At 44.0% G+C, this 25288-nt stretch overlaps 1 protein-coding gene and 1 pseudogene across 1 annotated transcript in view; one reads left to right on the plus strand and one right to left on the minus strand.

Moving 5' to 3' along the window:
* The first annotated feature begins 6286 nt into the window (after positions 1-6286).
* The window catches only part of Rpn1 (ribophorin I), a 28759-nt gene continuing 9757 nt past the window's right edge, over positions 6287-25288 (plus strand). The window contains exons 1-6 of the mRNA XM_042274490.2: positions 6287-6416; positions 9148-9244; positions 10449-11154; positions 15635-15699; positions 17584-17890; positions 23026-23235. Of these exons, the coding sequence (XP_042130424.1) occupies positions 10897-11154; positions 15635-15699; positions 17584-17890; positions 23026-23235 (840 nt within the window). The 5' untranslated portion in view covers positions 6287-6416; positions 9148-9244; positions 10449-10896. The remainder of the gene's footprint in view (positions 6417-9147; positions 9245-10448; positions 11155-15634; positions 15700-17583; positions 17891-23025; positions 23236-25288) is intronic.
* On the minus strand, positions 7533-8233 carry LOC143272434 (mitochondrial inner membrane protease ATP23 homolog pseudogene; annotated as a pseudogene).

Here is a 25288-nt window from a genome sequence, read left to right on the forward strand (position 1 = left end):
GTTTGTTTCTGAGATAGAATCTCATTCTGTTGCCTAGGATGCCATGGAACTCACTGTAACTCATAGCTATCCTCCTGCTTCAGCCTCTTACATGCTGAGATTACAAGAGTGAGCCACTATATCTAGCTATGATTTAAATTCTCTCTCCTCTCTCTCTCCCTCTCCATATATATATATATATATGTATATATATATATATATATATATATATATATATATATATATATATATATATATATATTTAAATGTCCATCTAGGGAACCAAAATAAGATATTAATTCTCCTAGCTTAATGTAGTAGAGGAGGAAGTAAGGAAGATAGATGTAAAAATCCTGATGTAGGATGAGAAGAGGAAAGAGTCTGAACATTTGTTTGTTTGGGCTTTTTGAGACAGGGTTTCTTTGTGCACCCCTGGTAGAACTTGCTCTGTAGATCAGGCTGGCCTCGAACTCACAGAGATCTGCCTGCCTCCACCTCCTGAGTTCTGGAAGAATCTGAGCATTTAGATGTTAGGTGTTTGAGACCTGGAAAGACTAGATTTGCAGCCTTGAGGAAACATTTTGGACAGTGTGTTTGAGTTGCCAAGAAAGAGGCAGAGGTGTGTAAAAACACTTGCCACATAAACATGAGGACCTGAGTTTGAATTTCCAGAACCCACATAAAAGCTAAAAAAGATTTTGTCATAACAACACTCCTACAGGAAGATGGAGGTAGAGACAGAAGAACCCCTAGAAATCTGAGGGCCAGCTAGCCTGGCATATGCAGCAGAAAACCAGCAAAGACCCTATCTCAAGTCAGGAGGAAGATGAAGACCAATGTCTGGTATTGTACTCTGACCTATACATAATGCATTCATGCAAACAAATGTGCACATTCACATATGCAGGTGAGCACGCGCGCGCGCGCGCGCGCGCGCGCGCGCGCGCACACACACACACACACACACACACAGAAAGAGAGAGAGAGAGCAAAAAATTAAACAGATCATAAAGGGGGTGCTAGGAATCTTGGGGTGATAATAATTTAATGACTTACTTTGTCTTTATTTTATTTTATTTTATTTTATGTGCATTGGTGTTTTGCTTACATGTATGTCTGTGTGAGGGTGTTGAATTCCCTGGAACCGGAGTTACAGACAGTTGTGAGCTGCCATGTGTGTAGATGTAACCAATCGTCTTATTAAAATAAGAAACACAGAGCCAATGTAAAAGAGAAAGCCGAGAGGTCAGAGCTCAGAGATAAAATCTTACCTCCTGCAGTGCTCCTAGCTTCCCCCGAGAGAGAGCTACTTCCTGTTTGTCTGTGTTTAAATAGTCTTTCTGTTCTGCCTTCTCATTGGTTGTAAACCCAACCACATGACTGCCTCATCACTGCCTGTTAAGTACTGCCCTCCAGGTCTTAAAGGCATATGTCTCCAATACTGGCTGTATCCTTGAACACACAGAAATCTACCTAGCTCTTCTAACCACCACGTTCTTGCTATGGCTCTAGTAGCTCTGACCCCAGGGCAACTTTATTTATTAACATAAAATTAAAATCGCATTTCAGTACAAATAAAATATCACCATACATGTGGGTGCTGGGAATTGAAATGGGGTCTCCTGGAAGAGCAGCCGGTACTCTTAACCGCTGAGTATCTATCTCTCTTGCCTGACAACAGTTTAAAAGTTTGTGGAGAGGCAATGGTATTGCCTCCCATGTTGCAGAATAAAGCTTCTAAGTTCAAATAGATATATAAATGATTTGCCCCAAAATTGAAAAAAAAAAAAACAGTTTAAAAAGAAAAATAAGAATAATAAAAGACGCCGGGCGGTGGTGGCGCACGCCTTTAATCCCAGCACTCGGGAGGCAGAGCCAGGCGGATCTCTGTGAGTTCGAGGCCAGCCTGGGCTACCAAGTGAGCTCCAGGAAAGGCGCAAAACTACGCAGAGAAACCCTGTCTCGAAAAACCAAAAAAAAAAAAAAAAGAATAATAAAAGAAACAAACAAAAAAGATTTTCCATATGGTTATCTACTTGGCCTAGCACAACATATTGAAATGACATCTTGCTTGCTTGCTTTTTTGTTTTTGAGACAGGATGTCATGTACTCAGGCTGGATGGACTTCAACACCTGCTTTTCCTGCCTCTGTGTCCTCAAGTGCTTTTGATTACAGATGTTTGCCATCACACCTGAAGAAATCTCTCTCTCTCTCTCTCTCTCTCTCTCTCTCTCTCTCTCTCTCACACACACACACACACACACACACACACACACAATCTGTACAAATGTTTTGCCTGCATGTATGTCTATGTACCACATGCATGCATGATACTCATAGAGGTCAGAAGAGGGTGTCAGATCCACTGGAACTGAAATTACTAATGTTTGTGAGCCAGCATGTGGTACTGGGACCTCTGGAAGAACAGCCAGTGCTCTTATCTACTGAGCCATCTCTCCAGCCCCATTGTCTGCATTTTTATTTGTCTACTTTTTCAGTAATGTTAACAATGTTCTTTTTCTTTTCTTTTCTTTTTAAAGATTTATTTATTTATTTTGTATACAGCATATATGACTGCAGGCCAGAAGAGGGCACCAGATCTCATCACGGATGGTTGTGAGCCACCATGTGGTTTCTGGGAATTGAACTCAGGACCTCTGGAAGAGCAGTCAGTGCTCTTAACCTCTGAGCCATCTCTCCAGCCCATGTTCTTTTTCCTTTCTTCTTCCTCCCTCCCTCCCTCCCTCCCTCCCTCCCTCCCTCCCTCCCTCCCTCCCTCCCTCCCTCCCTCTCTCTCTCTCTCTCTCTCTCTCTCTCTCTCTCTCTCTCTTTCCTCCTCTTCTTTTTGAGACAGGGTCTCTACATAGCCCTGGCCTAGTCATTCTGTAGACCTGCCTCTGCCTCCAGAATGCTGGGATTAAATACATGCACCACCACACTCAGCCCCTAGTCTTATTTTTCTTTGAACAGTTTGAACAGCTAGCCGAATGACCAGAAAGTTACTGGCGAGAGGCTTCCTGAAATGCTTAGAATTCCTAAATCTCCCAACTTTGTTCTGTGAGCACGTGGAAACTTACTTACCTTTGATGCTCCATGGCATGGGGAGTGGAGGAAGCCTTGAATGAATGTGTAAGGTATGAATGAAGACCTGAGTGTATGTACGTTATTGACAAGACTAATGCTTCAGACACATGGGAATTGGCAGACCCTTCCTTGGTTTTGTGTGCAAGTGACAGAGTACAGAAAGTGTCGACTGCTGTTTCCTCTTCCCAGATGTTTACAGCTCATCTACAGAGACCCTGCACCGAGACTGGCTGACCTCGCCTCTTGCCATGTCCAATAAACTCAATTAGGTCCAAGCCATGCTGGACAAGCACAGGTAGATTCTTCAGTTTACAGCTCTATCTCATCCTTCCAGTGCGCACAGAGCCAGAAGGTCAGTCAATGGTAAGATCTTACAGCCCTTTGTGTCCTCCCGTGCTTGTGCCCAGTTCTGTGTATGTGCAGACTTTAGATCCCCAAACTCCTTCTCCTCCATTATAAGATGCTTCAATCAGCTTGTTCTTTGCTCAACTGTTATCACCACCCCAGGTCACAGTGATGCTTAAAGATCCTCACTGTTATTTCCTATCGAGGACTATGGGGGTCCAGCCCCTCGATAGTCCCCTCCCAGGGTCCGGGAAGAATCTACAACCAGTGGATAATTAATCTTTAATTAGAAGAAATGAATCTATGTACACGAAACTCCTTAGTTCATACACTTTATTATTCTGTGATAGTTCTCTCTCTACACAGCTTCTATTCTGTTGATTTCTCTATATTTGTCTACTGTCCCCTCTAGGTTCTATCTTAATTCCTTCATCTAGTTCTGTCCCTTCTAGGTTCTCATCTATCTAGTTCTTTTCCCTATCAGCTCCTCTCCCGTCTCCTTCTCTCTCATTTGGCTCTTCCTCATCTTGTTCTTCCCCATCTGTCTCTTCCTCATCTTCCATCTCGTTCCTCTTGTCCTCTCTTCTAGCCCTTCAATCTAGTTCTTCCCCATCTCAGTTTGTTCCTCTCAAGTTCTTACCCATCTAGTTCTTCCATTCCCTTTACTCTTCACTGTCCTCTCATACCCTGGGAGTCTTGGTATATATACACTTACAAGCAGTATTCCTTTAGCAGTGCAAAACCAGGCTTCCAGGGTCAAACGGAGGGGAGATAAGAATCACATAGGGAGGCAATAACCGTTAATTATCATTTGCAACCCCAAAGGGAAGTGACCAATGGGGAAATGAATTAACTAAAGGCTAAATTCAGGTAATATCTAAGAAGAGGGCTCTTTGGGGCTGGAGAGATGGCTCAGCGGTTAAGAGCACTGGCTGTTCTTCCAGGGGTCCTGAGTTCAATTCCCAGCACCCACATGGTGGCTCATAACCATCTGTAATGAGATCTGGTGCCCTCTTCTGGCATGCAGGCTGAACACTCACTGTATACATGATAAATAAATAAAAAATAAAAAAAAAAAAAAAAAAAAAAAAAAAAAAAAGAAGAGGGCTCTTATGTGCTCAACTATAATCTTAGAAAGTGTTATGAATCTATAAGTTGCTAGGTCAATGGGAGAAAATAAAACTGTCTTCTTTTTTTTCCTGTGGCTCCTATCTGTTCAAGCTATCTGACGTTTTTCTGCAGGGTGGGGGAAAGTGTGCTCAGTCACTAGGCAACCTGTGTACAGCTAGATGCCTCTGGTGATAGTTAAAGGGAGATTTGGAACTAGAGGTAAGGTTTGGGAAAGGAGGAAATAAGGCTTAATTGGCACATCCGCCAGGCCTTCTCAAACAGGTGGCCCGGATGCTTAAGTCTGTTCTTAGAGAGTACAGAGGTATCTCTGATAAAGTACTTTCTTCCATCTGGGGATGGACCTGGCCGGATGCTGCTAATGATAATTACAGGGATGCTTGAACTGGAGTTCTGGCTGAGCATAGCTGTCAGCACAGAAGGTTATCTAAATATTCCCAGAAGTGGTTAGGTAAGGAGTTAGCGGTCTATAAAGTTAGTAAGGCTGTAAGAAAGGAGGGTCCGAGCTGAATTGTATAAAGCTATTACTTAACATCCACCTGACCTAGGTGGTGTCTCCTTGTGGAATTTACCTTAAATCAGGAGACTTGCATGTGGACTGTTATTACTGCTAGTCCTTGAAAGTAGCCAAGGGAGATATCTGATTCCAGAGAAAGCCTTTCCTGAGGCTGTTCTCCAAATACCTGGAATGTGTATGTCCAGAGAGTGATCAGTCCACACTGTTAGTCCTTCTTAGGGAAAAGTCAATTTGGAAAGCTATGAAGGCACACATGATTTTCATAACAGAAGACAGCTGATATATAACAAGCCAAGTAACACCAAAAACTCCTTGGGATTCGGCTTCCTCTGGAGGAATTCCCTGATTCCTCCAGGTAGTGACTTTGCCATAACCAGCTGAGTTCTTATGATATATTCCTGCGCCCGCAGCAATTTCCCACAAATGCTTCTGGGGCAAAGCCCAAGACAAACCTTCTCAGGGGACTTTCCCATGGAATAGCTGGTGGGTTAAGCTGCAACAGGGATTGGGCTTTAGAGGAGCTGTCACACCATCCTCTACCCTCCAGGGGGTACCAGGCTGGTTTCCACCATGATTTCTTTTGTCTTATTTTGCAAAGCTACCACAGGCTTAGAGAATGAGAGAGAAAAATAAGAATAAGGCAAGTCAGAGTACCACTAAGGACAGGCAAGTTGGGATTAGCACTCTGAGGTGGGAGAATTGCTACGAGTTCAAGGGTGGCCTGGACTATACAGTGAGTTCTAAGGCCAGCCTGGGATACAAGGAAACTCTATTGTATACACAGACACACATATGACACAAAATAAAATTAAGTAAATACTTAAAAGCATTGCTATTTGCTTTCTGTTGGAAAGGGCTTCACTATTACTTCAGTCTATTACTGCAGAAGGTTAGGGTGGGAGCTCAAAGCAGGAACCTTTAGACAGGAACTGAAGCAAAGGCCATGGAGGAATGCTGCTCACTGGTTTGCTCTCCATGGCTTGCTCTGCTTTCTTTCTTATATAGCCCAGGACCACTTCCCAGGGATGGCACTGCTCATAGTGAGCTGGGCTGTCCATCATCAATCATTAATATGAAAGCATTCCCTAAGGACTAGCTTTCATAGTACTAGAAGTTGCTATGCAAGCTTCCAAGGGAGGGAAGCCATCCATAGCCCTACCTAGCTGTGATGCATATGAACCATAACAATGACCAGCATGTGCCACACCCAGCATGACTTCAGGGATGGGCTTGACTGGGGCAGTGAGGAATGAAGAAAATATGGATGGTTGGACACATGGGCACACAGAAACGCCGGCATTGGGCAGACTGGATCTCTGATGAAGAAACTACAGCATTTTGGAAGCTCAGCGCATTTATTATGTAAAGTTGAACAGAGACATGAGGCTATTTCATACAGCTGAACAAGGAGGTGGGGTTATTACGTACAGATAAACAAGGAATCAGGGTTTATGGTATACAGCTGGATCAAGGGGACAGGCTTAGCTAATCTTGGTAGAAACAGTCTCTGTAGATGAGCAGTTTTCAGGCCACAAGTATCCAGGGGGAGAAGGCTAGCATGGACATTTTCTGCACACATTGTTAACACTAGCACTCAGCCCCCTGAGGAAGGCTTTGCAATCTCTGGACCTAAGGCTGTGGGGTCCTTAACATGGCCATGCCCACATTGACATCACACATTTACTCAGCACTTCACTCACACATGACTTTCTCAGCTCTTCACAGGCATGGCAAAATATCCGTAATCGTGCAATAGTGGCACTAATATCTTGGCAGTAACCAACAACTGTCCAATTGGCTTAGTCAACAGGAGGGAAATCATGCCTGACAATGGAAAACTAGCCAACAAACATGCCAACAGACAAATCTGATGGGAACAATTCCTCATTTGAGGTGACTTCCCTGGGTGTCCAACTGACACAAACTAACCAGCACACTTAACCTCCAGGTGGAACTGTAAGAGGTGGGCCAAGTGGGGATTCCTAAAGTCATAGGGAAGATACCTCTCCTCTTCTCTTTTCCTTCTTGGCCTTTAAGTGACCAGTTTTGCTCTATCATAATGGGTTGCCACAAAGTCAAAGCAACAGGGCTAACCAATCACGGACTAAAACTTGTGAAATTGGGAGTCATATAAACTTTGCTGATAAGTTGATCATATCAGTTGCATTGGCTTTATTTATTTATTTATTCAGTTTTTTTTTTTAACCTCAGTGTTGGGGCTGGAACCCAGGCTTTGTTCGTATGAGGCAAATGTCCTCTCGCTGAGTTATAGCCTGCATGTATTAATTAGTTAATTAATATATTCACTCATTAATTTCTACTGTAGAGAATACAAAAATGTCATTTATTTACCTTATTTACTAAATGATTAGCTATAAATATCCAATTTTGCCTTGCAGTTTAAGGAGTTCCTTTTTTGCCATATCCATTTTTTGTAGTCAAATGCTAAAACCAGCACCTTGTGCACTGTATCCCCAGTGCATAACTGATCATTTACATTGTATATATCTGTGTCTAAGAACACCTTGCCTTCTGCACTGTATCCAGTACTTAACTGATCATTTACATTGTATACACTCTATGTCTAAGAACCTCATTTCCCTCATGGTCCTAATGTTCAGGGATACTGACTGGCCACCACCTTCATATGTTCCAGTAATGAGTAATATCGATCACAGTTCTGAAAGTCTCTGTGAACGTATCTGGCATAATATGTCTTAGTATATAGTATCCTGCCATAAGGCTCACGGTCATTGAAACAAGACTCAGAAACATCATCCACAGCCTTCTGGGCCTCTTCTCTGCTGATGTTCCGAACAGCCAAGATGGAAAGAACAGCTCTGTCCCCCACACAAGTCTGATGGTGTTGTTTTAATCCAAAATGCAACCTGAAGATTTTATTTGCAAGTCAACAGTCTCCACTGAGGCTTGCAACTCTAATCTCCAAGTTGGCCAAATGTCTGACATTGGTAAACCAGTGGACGTGAGCCTGACAATGATTGAATACGTGAATGAGCTCATGGGTGACGACTCTGCTCATGTGGGCCTCATTTTGGATATTATCCTGGCACAAAACAATCTGAGATGTTGAAGCATCAAACCCTCTGCTGACATTTCCATCACAGTCTTCGTAAGAAAAGTCTTTCCCTTGATCAATAGCACACCTGAGTGTTTCATAGCATCGAGTAGAAGTCTGACATATGGGTCTCACAGATTTGTCTTCAGCCAATCTGATGGAGGCGTTTCCTCAACTGACTTCTTTCTCCTCAGATAACTTTAGTTGTGTCAGGTTGACAGCAAAACTAGCCAGCATACATTTTCAGAGGTTTAGTCCATTATCATCATGGCGGGACATGGCAACCTGCAGGCAGACATGGGTGCTGGAGAGGTAGCTGAGAGTTCTACATCTTGCACAGGCAATAGGAAGTGATTTGAGCTAGCCTGCATATTTTAGACATGCTTATTCAAATTCTTCCATTCATTTTCTACTATACTAAGTGTTGTTTTTCTTGTTATTTTGTATTTTTCTATTATTTTGGGTGGAAGTCTTCTGCTTGATGTGTTCCAGTTTTGTCGTCCCCCCCCCCCCCCCCCCCCCCCCGCCAGAGTTGTGTATATGTGTGCATCACTCTGGGTATCAAACCCTAGGTCTTGTACTTGTGAAGCATATGCTCTGCCATTGAGCAACACCTCTAAATTCCTTCAGCATGCTTAGCAAGTGCCCAATCCTTCTTCACACTTTTCTTTGTGCTTGTATGCACATACGTGTGCAAAGGAAGCCAGAGAACAACTTCGCACCTTAGGGGCTGTCTACCTTGTTTTTTGAGACAGGATCCTCACTGGCCTGAAGCTCAGCTAGTAGGCTAGGCTGGACAGTAAACTCCAGGTAGCAAACAAATCCACCTGTCTCTGACTCCCAGTGCTGTGATTGCAAGGGTGTATCACTGTGCCTGGCTCTTTTCATGGGTTCTGGGGATCAAACTCAGGTTTTCATGCTTGTGTGGGAAAAATTTTATGACTGAGCTATCTACCTAGTTCCCTTCTTAACACTCATAATAATAACTTGTTATTTAAAATATTTATTTTGTGTCAGGATGTTTTGCCTGCACATGTGTCTCTGTACCATGTTCCTGCAATGCCAGTGAGGTCCAGAAGAGGATGTTAGAGCCGCTGAGACTGGACTTATTGTGGTGAGCTGCTATGTGGGTGCTGAGAATTGAACCCAGGTCCTCTACAAGAGCAGTCAGTGCACTTAACTGCAGAGCCATCTCTCCAGCCACCTAACTTTATACTTTTTAAGTTGGAAGAGTTGAAAAAACGTTGTCTCTAATTTTGGACTGTTATCCTAAGCAGCTGCTGTTTGCCCCACTACCCTTACAGATCCTTGCCCTGGTGAACTTGATAATAGAGTAGCAGTGGTCATACTTCTTATTATCATTATTATTTTAATCGTTGATATTACAGTAAGACAAAAATATCCTGTGCCGGTCCTGAATTTGCTGTATTCTTTCTTTAGCCTCCCAAGTACTGGAGGATTACATACATGCATCACTACACTCAGGCCGGCATTAAAAAAGTAATTTAAAATGTGTATTTATGTGTGTGAGAGAGATAGAGAGACAGAGAGGAACAGAGAGAACATATGTGTGCGGGTGCCCGTGGCGATCAGAAGAGGACATCAGGTCCCCTGGTGCTTGAGCAGTTGTGAGCTGTTTGTGTGGGTGCTGGGAACTAGAGGAACTTAGGTCCTTTGGGAGAGCAGCAAGTTCTCTTAACCACTGAGCCATCTCTCCAGCCTCATGCAAGTATTAGTGTTCAAACAGTAAGCAGTTTTGCTTTGTGGGCCGCAGTCTGTTTTGCAACTATACCACTGTTCCTGTTGTAGTATGAAAGCAATCATAAGCCACAGGCAAATAAATGTGGCTATGTTCCAATAAAACTTTATAGACAGAGATAGATTGTTGGCCTGCAGGTGCTAATTTTCTGACTTTTGCTCTGTAGGGAGGAGCATGTCTCTCCTTCCCTTCTCTCTTGCCATTAGCTGGTGCTATTGTTTGACTATTTACACGTCCTCCAAAAATTTACATTGAAACTAAATCCTTCGAGCAGCAATGTTGGGGAATGTTTGTTAGAGGGTTGAGGCAACAAACGTGGAAATGAAAGAGGAGACAGATCTCTACAGAAACAGAATTGTCCTTCAGGCAGAGCAAATGAAGGGCAGCAGTCTCCGTGGGCGTGGGGCCTGTACAGTCGCCGTGGTGCAGGGGGCTTGGAGGTTTTCTAGGGTGAAAAGGGAACTTTTGGAGAGGAAAGGTTTAGCGGTAGATGTGGGGTTTTTTGTTGTTATGGTTTCAAGGCCCAATAGTGCCAGCGAATGTTCTCATTACTATGCAGGCTTCCTCGTCGGGCAGGTGTTCTTACCAGGATGCTGAGCAGAGAGTTTGGGCACTAGTTTGAGGTTCTTTGTTTTAAACCATTAACTCTTCAGTGTGACTCTGGTAAATGATGGCACCAGAGGAATCCATCCTCAAGACGCCGTTGTACAGGAGCTTGCCCCAGGGAAACTCTTTCCTGCTCTTCTGCCGTATGAGGCTATGGAATGACTTCCTTGGCTGATGCCACATTAAAGTGTCATCTCGGTAGTAAAGAACAGCCGCGCATTCTCAAGAGGTAGGCCCGCGCTTGAAGATTTTCATTCAGGCGCCCCGCGGTTGCCCGGTTGCCCCGGAGACGGGGTCCTTTCTGGCGGGGCCCCAGCCATCTTGTGTAGCTGTCGTCCAATCAGCGGTTGCTCCGTGGCGGAGGGGGCGGGGCGCGCGTCGCCGGCGCTCAGCTCGCGGTCATGGAGGCGCCGGTCGGCTTGGTGCTGCTGCTGTGGTTCGGGGCCCTGGCCCCGGCTCCGGGCAGCGCCTCTTCGGAGGCTCCGCCGCTGGTCAACGAGGAGGTGAAGCGCACGGTGGACCTGAGCAGCCACTTGGCCAAGGTGACGGCCGAGGTGGTCCTGGCGCACCCGGGCGGCGGCTCCACATCACGAGCCAGCTCTTTCGTTCTGGCCCTGGAGCCGGAACTGGAGTCGCGGCTGGCGCACCTCGGCGTGCAGGTGAGCGGAGAGAGGGGCCGGAGAGGCCGCACACGGGATCCCTGAGGGGGCCGGGGGTCCCCGGGGAGGCCGGGGCGGCGCGGGGAAGTTGAGGGCGTTAAGGATCCACGAGGCGCCCGGTTGTCTGATAGGCTGATGTAGAGGGGACGGCGTGGAGGGGACGGCGTGGAGGTCGGGGTCTGCCGCCCCTGTTGTCCGCGTGTCCTCTCCGACACGTCAGCACAGGCTTTGGAGCGTCGGGCGCCGCCCACGTACGTGGCAGCTCCGGAGCCCGAGGCGACCCCTTGGTCCCCTGGCGACCACCTTCCACACCACAGGGACGTCTCGGCTGTGGCCAAGTGCGGTACTTGGGGCACTTAGCTTTTCCCCCTGTCCCCTGGACGTGCTCGTCCAGTGAAGGACCATCAGCGAGTTAAATGGATTAATTCCTGAATGCAGTAGTCTGTCCGATGTTCTCTCTGGACAGCAGCGTTCGGAAATGTAACAGGTTTCTGGTGTCCAAGTTTGTCATTACTCACACCTCTAAAAGCTGCTGCTGAACACTTTTTTTTAGTGTTCAAACTTGAAAAGTCTTTCAAGTAATAATGAGCCCCCTCTGCTGTACAGAAAGGTGAAACCCAGTCTCTTCCTCCACACCGTCTCTCATTGGAACACCTCAGCATTAGCCTCTGTGCCTTTCAGTGAATAAGCTTTTACAGCTTTCAAGGAAAGAAATTGTTGGCTTTGGGAATAGAGGGACTATCCACACAGGTTGCTTTTTATTACTGTTTTCATTAAACTATATCCATTAAGTGATTACCCAATTTATTAGGAGGAGACTAGTTATTACAGTATCACATTTCTAAGCACACCACATTCTCTCGACTGTATGGAGCTATAAAGCTGGGCTTATAAATTGTCACTGAAATGACTCCTGTTTCTTCACATTGGACCCTTGTTCACCTGAAGCACAGCTTTCCTCAAATGTTTCTGGAAAGACATTCATGACTTAATTTAACTGACAGTGCCACCTGTGAATGTTTTGAATGTTCAATCCTATTTTGTGAAAGCCACTTATGACTTAATGAAGTCACAGTATAATCAGATTACAATATAATCATAGCTGTCGAGGTGGAGAATGCATACAAGTTGGGTCACTCCACAAGGCTCAGTAGTTAAGAGCACAGAGCATCTAAGTTCAATTCCTAGCCACATGGTGGCTCACAGCCATTTGTAACTCCAGTTCCAGGGTGCACAGACATACATGCAAGCAAAACACCGATACACATTAAAGAGAAAGGAAAAGAAAAGGTTGCAGCAGATATTTTAAATGCATTCTCCACCTTTATAGCAGCCTTTTGAGGTATGGGTGTTATTACATGGCTATGGAAGCGTCTGGCCTTGGAGCTGTTAACCCCACAAATGAAAGTCTAATTTGTTCCATACCCTGTATTTTCCTGCATTATTTCCACCCTGCTTTCTGGCCTTGACATGAGATTAGGTCTTATGTTTCAGCTCCGCAGTTATATCACTGGTTTATTCACAGTTGTGTTAATTCTGGAGGGAGACCAGTTGAATATATGAACTGCTTTATACTCCTTACCTTGGTGAGAAAAGGCTGAATGAAAAATGTAACAAAGAACACATAGTGCGTTGGAAACTTGGGTGAGGTTGGATGGATTACAATCCTGTTTAGGAACTGGTAGAAGGACAATAGTGATTATATAGTGTTTTGTTTTGAGACAGGGTCATGTTATGTAGCCCTAAAACTGTATTAGAACTTGGGAGTCCTCCTGTTGCAGCCTCCAGAATGCTGATAGTTAAAAATGACTTTGAACGTTGGGTCATCTTGCTTTGTCCCATGTACTGGCACCATGCCTGGCTCTCTCTTACCTTTACTAAGTAATGAATATTTTTTAATTTTTCATGACTATAAGTAAGCTCTGCATTAACAAAGAGTTCTGAATAAGCATGAGTGTACTAAAATGTCATCCTTGTGGCAAAATTCTAGTCAAAATAAGTTGTTTTTTTTTTTTTGGTTTTTCAAGTAGAGACAGGGTTTCTCTGTGTTGTTTTGGTGCCTGTCCTGGATCTTGCTCTGTAGACCAGACTGACCTCGAACTCACAGAGATCCGCCTGGCTCTGCCTCCCTGAGTCCTGGGATTAAAGACTTTCGCCACCACTGCCCGGCAGTGGATTTTTTTTTTTAATCCTATGATATCATTGAGGCTGATTATATAACTTTTTGGGCTTTCTGAAATACTAAAAATAATACTTAAGAAATTGCTTTTGGAGTTGAGATATGGTGATGATGGCTTATATAATTTCAGCAGTTGGCAGGAGGATCAGTAGTTCAAAATCATCCTAAAGGGAGTTTGTGGCTAACTTGGGCTATGTGAGACTTGGTCTCAAAACAAAAGACAACAATTTCCTGTGGGGTTGGGCTGTGGTGCAGTGGGAAAGCACATGCTTAGCTGCACCAGGCCACGAGTGCAAGTCTCAGCTCAGCACAACACATGAAATTATTCTTCATAGCTTTCTGTTCTCTGAGAATTACTGCCTCAGTCTTAGAAAAGTCTTTTTTTTTTCTGGTGGGGATTAGGTTAGTCTGGCTAAGGTTAGTAGAGTGCATGTATGTTTTTCACATAGACTGCCACAGTCTGTGACTCCAGATAACACCTCAGAAGCCTCAGCAGTCTTCTGGAGTTAGTCTGGTTCCGTGTCTGGTGGCAGTAAAGGTTGAGTACAAGAGTGTACCATAGCGGCCACTAGGGCTCCTGTCCCCAAGGCCTTTGCCACTGCTGCCACTCTGGGATCAACTGTCTTAGTCACAGGTGGGACTTCTGTTGTTTCCTTATATTTTGTGCTTACAGATATTTTGGTATTAAAAAAATGTTCAGAAAGAAGTCTTTGGAACGTTTGGGAAGTAAACATGGAGATAAGGTCTTTATGTATATTTGATTGTTCAGGAAAATGTTTATAGAATGTTTATAGAACTTTCTCAATGCATCAGTCAGTCTGTGGTGGTGTTTCAGGATAAATCTTATGTTTCAGATGGAAGAAAAAAATTGTTGGGTTGGGATATGGCTCACTGGTAAAGGTATTTGCCTGGCATGAATAAGGCCTTGACTTCAATCTCCAGCACTGTAAACAAAATTTCTAGGCCAGTGAGAAACCTCAGGGGGTAAAGGCATTCATGGTGTAAGCCTGATTGATGATTGGAGGTTGAGTCCTAAAGCCCATATTAAAAGCCTGGAGCAGTGGTCCACATCTGTAATATCAACACTGGTACCTTCAGATGGGAAACAGAGAAGCTTGGCCAGAAAGCTTGGAGTACCCACCATAGCAGAAACAGCAGGAGAGATCCTGCTTCAGTCTCCACATATGTGCCCTGTCTCTGTCTGTCTGTCTGTCTGTCTCTCTCTCTCTCTCTCTCTCTCTCTCACACACACACACACACACACACACACACACACACACACACACGGAAAAAAGACTTTGAAAAGTTACTTTAATGGAAATATTGTAAGAAAGTTGGTGTATTAGTTTCTTTTCTTTTTTCTTTTTTTGGTTTTTCCAGACAGGGTTTCTCTGTGTAGCTTTGCGCCTTTCCTGGAACTCGTTTTGGAGACCAGGCTGGCCTCGAACTCACAGAGATCCGCCTGCCTCTGCCTCCCGAGTGCTGGGATTAAAGGCATGCGCCACCACCGCCCGGCGTATTAGTTTCTTTTCTATTGCTATGATATAAAACATCAAAACCAAAGCAACTAGTAGAAAGAAGGATTTACTTCTTTGGTGCTTACAGTTTCAGAGGGTTAGAGGTGGCAGGTAGCTGGAGCAGCAGCTGAGAATTCACATTTTGATCTGCAAGCAGGAGGCATAGAGCACACTGGGAATGGCTGGAGTATTTTTGAAACCTCTTAGTCCACCCCCAGTGACGCACATCCTCCCAGAAGGTTGTCTTAGTTAGGGTTTCTATTGCTGTGAAGAGACACCATGAACATGGCAACTCTTATAAGAAAAACATTTCATTGGGGCTGGCTTACAGTTTCAGAGGTTCAGTCGATTATCATCATAGTAGGACATGGCAGACACGGTGCTGGAGAAGGAGCTGAGAGGTCTATCTATACCTTGGTCTGCAGGCAGCAGGAGACTGTGTGACACACTGTCGTAGCTTGAGCATAAATGACCTCAAAGTCAGCCTCTACAGTGACATAGTCCCTTCAACAAGGCCACACCTCCTAATAGTGCCACTCCCCTTAATAGTGCTGCTCCCTATGGGCCAAGCATTCAAACACATGAGTCTGTGGGGGCCATTCCTATTCAAACCACTACAAAGGGCAAACCTCTCAATCCTTCCCAAATGGTTCTACCAACTGGGGACCAAGTATTTGCATGAGCCTTTGTGGGCATTCTCATTCAAACCATAGTTGGTTAATAGTTGGCTTAAAATTTAGAACTTGAAAATATAAAAAAGAATAAACTACTCTTTCTGTTATAGGTAAAGGGAGAAGATGAGGAAGACAGCAACCTAGAAGTACGAGAAACCAAAATTAAGGGGAAAAGGTAAGCAAACAGACTGGGAGGCGTTTCTAAGGTGGGCTGACCAGAAATTTGGGATAGCATAGGTAGAGCTTGTTGTCTGTCTTAGAGTTGGCTACATGGCAGTGCTGTGAACAGAGGCGGGGCTGCTGGGATGGTACTAGTATGTTGAATTGACTGGGCTGTCAGCGGAGCTGATGAAGAAACATGAACACTGCTTACTCAGGACCAGCGGTAAAAGGAAAAGCAGCAGATCTGATGCTTGAAGCCAAGAAGGGGATGAAGATCTCTATCTTGGAGTATTGTCTTAGTTGTGAACTTTACATAGCAATATGATGTATAATGCTGTGAGATCTAAATGAAGTCATCTAATCATTGAGGATAATGTTCTAATCATTGAGGTTGAATTCCATGGGAACATGTTTAAAAGCCTTCAAGTTTTGCCAGGTGGTAGTGGCGGCGGCACACGTCTTTAATCCCAGCACTCGGGAGGCAGAGCCAGGCCGATCTCTGTGAGTTCAAGGCCAGCCTGGTCTACAGAGCAAGATCCAGGACAGGCACCAAAACTACACCAAGAAACCCTGTCGCAAACAAACAAAAAAAGCCTTCAAGTTTTTACTAATGACTTACTAGGTCTAACAAAAATTCATTTCATGGCTTAGGAAATTCAGATTCATTAGTTTACAGGCTGAGTCTATTTATTCACTTGCATGCATGCCACAGCTGGTGTGTAGAGGTCAGAGGACAGCTTGCAGGAGTGGTTCTCTACTACCATGTGAGTCTTGGGGATTGAACTCAGGTAGTCAGACTTGACAGCAGGCCCTTTATCCACTGATACATCTCCTTGCCCATAAGCATTTTTTTAACGAAAATGTTTTTGAAGACAGTGTGGAGGCCCACAGAGGTTTCCTAGTGAGTTCTGAGCTTGCTTTACCCAGCAGGGCTGCATTAGAGGATTGCTTGACCATGTGCATGGTTACTAGGTGATTGGAAGGGTCTAAGCTAGGGCGAGGTCTTTGCTCCACCCCTTGGCATTCCTATAAATAACCCTTTGGAAGAGACAGAAGGGGCTGGTGGATAATGATCCAGGCCCTCCCGAGGCTATCCTGTGTTTCTATCTGTTTCTCTCCCCTCTGTCCTTCTATCTAAATATTTCTCACTTCACCGTCCTTGAGTACCCTGAGGGGAAAATGTGGAAACGGGTCTCCCACTAAACAGGATCTCTTTTTAAAATTAATTAGTTGATTTGTGTGGGTGTGGGTGTGGGTGTATGTATGTATGGGTGTTTTGCTTGTATATATATATATGTGTGCACCACTTGCATGCAGTGCCCCTCGGAGGCCAGAAGAGGGTGTCATATCCCCTTAGAACTGGAGTTAGAGTTGTGAGCTGCTATGTGGGTGCAGGGAACCAAATCTGGCTCCTCTGAAAGAACAGCCATTCTTGTACTGTTGAGCCATCTCTCCAGTCACCCATTTTCTTGAGACAGTCTCATGTAGCTCCAGCTGACCTCAAACTCTCTGTCACTAAGGATGACCTTGAATTCTTACACTTTCTGTCTTCATCTTTCAAGTGTGGGATTAGAGGTCTGTCACTTGACCTGTCTCTGGTAGTTTTTACAACAAACCTGGGATGGACATCTGGACACCCATCTTTAAAGGCTTAAGTTAAGATATTAAATGTGATAGCTTTTATCTTGAGTGTGGAATTTACTATGACTTTGAAATATTAGCTATTTTCAGCATCTTTAGTCTCTTTTGTTTTTTCTATAACTTGCTCTGTAGACTAGACTGGCCTAGACCTCACAGAGATACACCTGCCTCTGCCTCCTGAGTGCTGGGATTAAAGTGTGCTCCACCATGCCTGGTCAGTGTCTTTAATTTTAATTCTCCTGCTTTCTTCCTTCAGTGGGAGATTTTTCACGGTCAAGCTTCCAGGTGCTCTTGATCCTGGGTCCAAGATCTCAGTCGTTGTGGAAACTGTCTACACCCACGTGCTTCATCCATATCCGACTCAGATAACTCAGTCAGAGAAACAGTTTGTGGTATTTGAGGGCAACCATTATTTCTACTCTCCCTATCCAACAAAGACCCAGACCATGCGAGTCAAACTTGCCTCCAGAAATGTGGAAAGCTACACGAAGCTGGGTAACCCCTCACGATCTGAGGACGTCTTGGATTATGGACCTTTCAAAGACATCCCTGCTTATAGTCAGGTAGGTTTCACAGACCATCACTGCCAGGCTTGGATGGTATGTGCTGGGTGGCATCCTGAAATTGTTCTGAACCTATCTTGAAGTAACTCGTCGTCCCAGTAACTTCTTTTTGAGAACTGAGTTCAGAGGTTAGAAAGTGGGCATCATGGGAGAAGGCAGTGAGGCATTCTGGGTAGGTTAGTGATGGACAAGGAGAGAAACTGGGGTGACTGTGGTAATAACCTGACCCAGAGGCTAAGGGCCTCAGGATTGGTACTTTTGGGAGAGAAATTCATGATAAAAATTTTTGTTGTGGGGCAAGGTGGTGTACACCTTCAGTCCCAGCACTCAGGAGAATCTCTTGAGTCTGAGGCCAGCCTGGTCTACATAGAGTTCCAGGTTAACCAGAGATACACAGTGAGATCCTGTGTCAAAAAGAAAACAACTGTCCCAGCAGTTAAGAGCACTGACCGATCTTCCAGAGGACCTGAGCTTACTTCCCAGACCCACATGGCGGCTCACAGCTGTCTGTAGCTAGGCTTGTGGGATCCAGCGCCCTTTTCTGGCCTCCCTGGGGACTGCATGCCTGTGTGACGCACAGACACACATGCTGGCAAAATAAAATGTAAAACTGTTGTGGAAAATTTTAAAACTGTCAAAGTGGAGACGTTGGTATGAAGACGTGCTTGCTTGTCACGGGGCTTCCTGTCCTGTTAGCAGTGCTTCCTGCCACTTCTTCTCTTTTGACTGTTTATTCTATGTCTGTGTGGGAGTGGCTAGTGTCGCTTCTACCTTCACCGTGTGGTTTTGGTGACTGAACTCAGGTCGTTGTCAGGTGTGATGACAAGTAGCTTGACCATCTCACCGCCTCCCTTTTTTCCCATTGCATTTGATCTCTCTTTTCTTTAGCTGCTTTTTTCCTTTCTCTTCTACCTTCCCTTTTCTTCTTCCTTTTTAAACTTAGGAAAATATTTCATTATTCTTTGAGAATTTCATGTAATATATTTTGGTCCTATTCACCTTCTGCCCCTCCCAGATCCATCCTTACCTTCCTCTTCCTTAGCTTCACCCCCCCCCCCCCCCCAGTAACCCATTGACTCCAGTTTGTGTTGTCTGTATATGTGTTTGGGTGTGGGGCCATCCTCTGGAGAGTGGTCACCCTACCCAGAGCAATGGCCGGAGCTCTTCATTTCAGGGTAGGAGCTCATGCACTCCTTCCCACTCCGTGTCAGTGCTGACTGACTGTGCAGCTGCTGTGAGGTGATGAGTGCAGTGGTCCTGTCAGGTCTACATGTCTAGAAGACACTGTTTTGGTCTGGTCTTACAGTCTTGACACCCCCTTCTATGATGGTCTTCTTTTCCCTTCCTTTTTTTTCCTTTATAATTTTTTTGGCGAGAGGTAAGGTTTTTTGATATAGGGTCTTGTGTAGCTCTGCCTAGCCTGGCACTTGATATGTAGATTGGTCTTGCTTCCTCAGATTTGTGTCAGTCCTGCTTCAGCTCACACTCTCACTTTTCTTGGCAAGTTGGGGATTATACCCAGAACTTCATAAACGCTAGATAAGACTCTACCACTGAGCTATAGCACTGGCTCCCTGGAGTTCTCTCTATTCTTGTTTTTTTTGTAACACAGGCTGTTGCTTCAGCCTCTGGAGTACTGGGGCTACAGATGTGTAGCACCATGCTTGGCTAGAGATAATATTGATAATCATGTTATATATAGTATTGCAGAATTCTTGTGCTTAGCAATAGTATTAATGTAGAGATCATGTTATATATAGTATTGCATAATTGTGCTTAATAACTATATTGTATACTTTTTTGGTAGCCATTTCTGATTGCTGCCTTGGATTATTTGCCAATGTTTGGATGAATGGCTAGGATTTTGTTTTCTTTTGCTTTTTTTCCTGCTTAACACCATAATGTACATTTCTCTGCATATATTCTCAGTAATAGATTTTGGGGCAAGGGACAGACAGGATCTCATGTAGCCTATGGAACTGGCTGTGAAGCTGAGGATGATTCAAAAATCTTGATCCTGCCTTTATCTTCCAAGTCCTGGGATATAGGCATGCATCAGTATGCGTGGCTCAGAAATAGTAGATATATATTTTTAAGATTTGTTATTTTAGGTTGGCGGTGGTGGCCGCACACCTTTAATTTCAGCACTTGGGAGGCAGAAGCAGGTGGATCTCTGTGAGTTTGAGGCCAGCCTGGTCTACACAGAGTGAGTTTCAGGACAGCCAGGGCTACACAGAGAAACCTGTCTTAAAAAAAGAAAAAAAAAATTTTTTTTAAATTGTGGATTGGGGGCTGGGATGTGCACATAAGTGCAGATGTCTCTGGAGGCTAGAGGGGTCAGATCTCTGGAGCTAGAGATGTGAACTGCCAACCGGTAGGGGGCTCTTTAACTGTTGTCCTCTCTGACTCTGAAATAGATTCTACAGTAAAAATTGCAAATCAAAACATGAAATTATAAAAAAAAATTTTTTGACACTGTGCCTTGGCTGACCTTGAAAATTGTGGCAGTCCTGCCTCAGTTTCCCTAGACAGGTGGCATTGCAGGTGTGAGCTCCCATTCCCAGCTCAAGCAAACGGTTTGAAGCTGGGAATGATGACAGTTGCTTGTAACACCAACATTCAGGAGGCAGAGACAACCGGATTGTTTGAGGCCGGCCAGGCTTCATATTCCTTGTTTCAAAAACAAAAAACACCATGAGCATTTTAAAAATAAAAATAAGTTTTTGTGTGTATGTATGCTTGCATGCTTGCCTGCGTGTGTGTGTGTGTGTGTGTGTGTGTGTGTGTGTGTGTGTGTGTGTGTGTATTTGAGTCTAAGTGCTTACAAGTGTGTACATTTGGGGTTGAACCCAGGGTCTTAGGTATGCAAAGGATGTGCTTTATCAGTGAGCTGTACCTATGATTTCTGCAGCATGAAGCTGCCATCTTATAGTACTGGCTCTGCATGATGTTCAATAGGATTCTGAGTTGAATCTTAAAAGATGTGGTTAGAAAGTGAGAGAATAAGAGTTTGTAAAATTACAAAATATATCTACTTATCTTCATAGACTTTGGGAAGGAGAATTTTTCTAACATTCTAATTTTATATTACCTTTCTATAGAGTTACAGGCAAGTTCATAAAGGGGCATTAGAATTACTCAGTGACCAGAGAGACCCTCAACCTACTCCTCATTGAACCTAGGTCCTTCATGTGCTGGGCAAGCACCCTGCCATTGATCCATATATATTCCCAACCCCAGAGAGCTCTTTAAATATTTATTTATTTATTTTTTTATTTATTTATTTATTTATTTATTTATTTATTTATTTGTGTGTGTGTGTGATGTGTGTTGGTGTGAGTGTCACAGCACACGTCTGGAGGCCAGAGGACAGCTTTTGGTAGTCTTTTCTCTTCTACCGTGTGGGTCCCAAGTGCAGCAGCAAATGCCCTTCCTTGCTGAGCCATCTTTGTGTTCCTACCAGAGACTAAAACAAGGTTAACCTCTGGGAGAACTGGCAGAGACCTTGAGGAAGTATGCAGACACTTGAACTCAGAATATCTGCTCAATGCAGACCTAGTATTGTTACTTATATATATATTTTTTAAGATTTATTTATTATGTATACAGCATGTATGACTGCAGGCCAGAAGAGGGCACCAGATCGCGTTACAGATGCTTGTGAACCACCATGTGGTTACTGGGAATTGAACTCAGGAACTCTGGAAGAGCAGTCAGTGCTCTTAACCTCTGAGCCATCTCTCCAGCCCCTGTTGCTTATATTTATCATCTAGAGCAAAGGCTGTGGAGACAGTTGGACTTCCACCCACTTTTATTTATTTTGTTTTTTATGTTTTTTGAAATGGAGTTTCTCTGACTGTTCTGGAAATCTCTCTGTAGGCTGATCTCAAACTCCGAGATCTGCCTGCCTCTGTCTCCAAGTGCTGGAGTTAAAAGTGTGTGCCACCACACCTGGCCTTATATAGTTGGACTTTCTTGTTGAACTTTTTTGGACTACCATCTTTCAAATAACATGGAGACTTATTGTTAATTATGCAAGTCTTTAGCTTACTTAAGGTTGTTCCCAACTAGCTCTTATAACTTAAATTAACCTTTTTCTGCCACATGGCTTTTTTTTTTTTTTTTTTTAAAAGATTTATTTATTATGTATACAGAAGAGGGCACCAGATCTCATTACAGATGGCTTGTGAGCCACCATGTGGGTGCTGGGAATTGAACTCAGGACCTCTGGAAGAGTAGTCAGTGCTCTTAACCTCTGAGCCATCTCTCCAGCCCTCTGCCACATGGCTTTTTACCTCTCCTCCATTCTGTGCATCTGACTTTCTCCATGTTGGCATCTCCTGTGTGCCTAGATTCAATCCGACTGAATTCCTCTCTGCCTGGAAGTCTCACCTATTCTCTTTTGCCTAGCTATTGGCCATTCAGCTCTTTATTAAACCAACCAGGTGCCTTAGGCAGGTGACCCAAGACACATGCAGTGTAAACAGATAACCTGCAATAGTCTTATTTATTTACCTATCTATCTATCTGTCTGTCTGTGTATTATTTATTTACCTATCTATCTGTCTGTCTATTTATCTATTATAAGACAGGGTCACTGTTTTCCAGGCTGGTCTTGGAACGCATGGTGATCCTCCCGCCTCCATCTGTTGAGTATTGGGATTACAGGCCTAAGTGACCACAAAAAAAGGTGAGAGTGATGGTGCAGGCCTATAATTCCAGTACTCACAAGTCTGTCAGGAAGATGACGAATTTGAGAGCAAGACCCTTTCTCAAAAACAAAACAAAAAAACCTCTTATCCGTAGGGGCTAGAGAGATGGTTCGGTGGTTAAGAGCGCATGCTACTCTTCCAGAGGACCTGAGTTCATTTCCCAGCACCTATATCTAGTTGCTCACAATCTCCTGTAATGCCAGCTCTAGGAGATCAACACTTTCTGGCCTTTGGTGCCTGTACACATATGGCACACACACAGGCACACACACATAGAAGTAAATCCAAAAAAACACTCCATATATTAGTGCTTGGTAACCATTCTGTGGATGATGCATAGGCCCTTTCTGGTTAATTTCTTTTAAACTAATGTTGATTTCTCTATTGCCAAGGCGGTGAACTGTTCGTTTCCTTCCCTTCTAGGATACTTTTAAAGTACACTATGAGAACAACAGCCCTTTCCTGACCATCACCAGTATGACCCGGGTCATCGAGGTTTCTCACTGGGGTAATATTGCTGTGGAGGAGAATGTGGACTTGAAGCATACAGGTGCGGTGCTGAAGGGGCCTTTCTCCCGCTATGATTACCAGAGACAGCCTGACAGTGGCATCTCCTCCATCCGTTCTTTTAAGGTATGAGCGGCCAATTTGGACACGGGGAACTGTGTCTTTATCAGTGTGTTCCTTCTCTTGCTTTTCAGTTTTTTTGGGATTAACTAATGGTGATATTGAGAATCAATGTTAATCAGAAGGATCTTTTTTTTTTTTTTTTTTTTTTTTTTTGGTTTTTCGAGACAGGGTTTCTCTGTGTAGCTTTGCGCCTTTCCTGGGACTCACTTGGTAGCCCAGGCTGGCCTCGAACTCACAGAGATCCGCCTGGCTCTGCCTCCCGAGTGCTGGGATTAAAGGCGTGCGCCACCAACGCCCGGCAATCAGAAGGATCTTCAAAGAAAAAAGTTCTTGTGTTTATGTGAATGGCATCCTGTATTTATATAAATAGTGCTTTTCTTTCTTTTTTCTTTCTGCACAGCACAGGTTAGGAACGACCTATGTAACTTAGACTGACCTTGAACTCGATACTCCTGCCTTGGCTTCTAAGTGTTGGGATTTTAGACATGTGCCACTGTGCCTGCCTAGCCCTAGACCAGTGATTCCGAACCTTCCTAATACTTTAATGACCCTTTAATACAGTTCCTTGTGCTGTGGTGACCCCCAACCATAAAATTATTATTAATAATGATAATGTTTTTTTGTTTGTTTTTTTCAAGACAGGGTTTCTCTGCATAGCTTTGGAGGCTGTCCTGGATCTCGCTCTGTAGCCCAGGCTGGCCTTGAACTCACAGAGATTTGCCTAGCTCTGCCTCCCGAGTGCTGGGATTAAAGGTGTGCGCCATCACCACAACAGCCATAAAATTATTTTTGCTACTACTTCATAACTGTAATTTTGCTACTGTTATGAATAGAAATGTAAATATCTGTTTTCTGATGGTTTTAGGTGACTCCAAGTGGGTTGTGACCACAAGTGGGTTATGACCCACGGGTTGAGAACACTGCCCTAGACTGTAGTTGTTTTGTTGTTTAGAAAATTGGAATAGGCCGAGCGATGGTGGCACACCCCTTTAATCCCAGCACTTGGGAGGCAGAGGCAGGCGGATCTTTGTGAGTTCGAGGCCAGCCTGGTCTACAGATCGAGATCCAGGGGAAAGGCGCAAAGCTACACAGAGAAACCCAGTCTCGAAAAACCAAAAAAGGAAAAAACCATAATACCACTACCTAAACATTCCCTTGTTTTACAGATTTAGTGTGTGTGTGTGTGTGTGTGTGTGTGTGTGTGTGTGTGTGTGTGTGTGTGTGTGTTTTGTGTGAGTGTATGAGCACCTATCTGAAGAGACCAGAAAAGTATTGAATGTCTCAGAGCTGGAGTTACAGACATTTGAGAGCTATCTGACATGGTTGCTGGGATCCAGACTGGGCCTCATGATGGAGCAGCAAATGTTTTTAACTGCTCAGCCATCTTTCCATCTCTGCTGCTTGCTTTTTAAGATTGGGTCTGGTGTAACCAAGGTTGACCTCTAACTTGATCTGTGTCTGAAGATGGCCTTGAGCTCCTTGGTGCTTCCTCTCAAGTGCAGGAGTATACTACCATGTCTTAGGCTATTTTTGTTTTTATGAAGCAGAGTTGGTTTATGAAAAGACTCTAAAACTTATATTTACTAACTTATTGTTGTGTGCTTGTGTGTGATGTGCATGTAATACAGATTTTAAATATGAAGGTAAGAGAATGAAGGAGCCCCTCAGATGGAAAGACAGCTAAGAAGCGTGGGTATGGGCTTCCTTCAGAGTCATTTTAAACTATTAAAAAAGTAATAGATTGAATGTGCCTTTGTCTAAGTGAAGTCTTACAAATATTTTTATATATTTACATGTTACAGAAATACTCACTCATGTGAACAAGTGTTACAGTATCCCTCGTCAGTACACTTAGAAGATGTGCAAGTGTGTTGGGTGGAGATCTGTGTAAACTCAACTACTAGCAATTTGACACAATTCCTTGTCTCTTTAATTTCTTTCTTCTTATAACTTTAGTATACACAAGGGTCTTAGCAAATATCTTGTTTCCTGTTAAAAGATTTTATCATTCATTGAGAAATAGATGTGATGTCTACATCTTCTGAAACCTTGGGAA

Source organism: Peromyscus maniculatus, chromosome 3 (genome assembly GCF_049852395.1).
Source record: "Peromyscus maniculatus bairdii isolate BWxNUB_F1_BW_parent chromosome 3, HU_Pman_BW_mat_3.1, whole genome shotgun sequence".
Classification (NCBI taxonomy): Eukaryota; Metazoa; Chordata; class Mammalia; order Rodentia; family Cricetidae; genus Peromyscus; species Peromyscus maniculatus.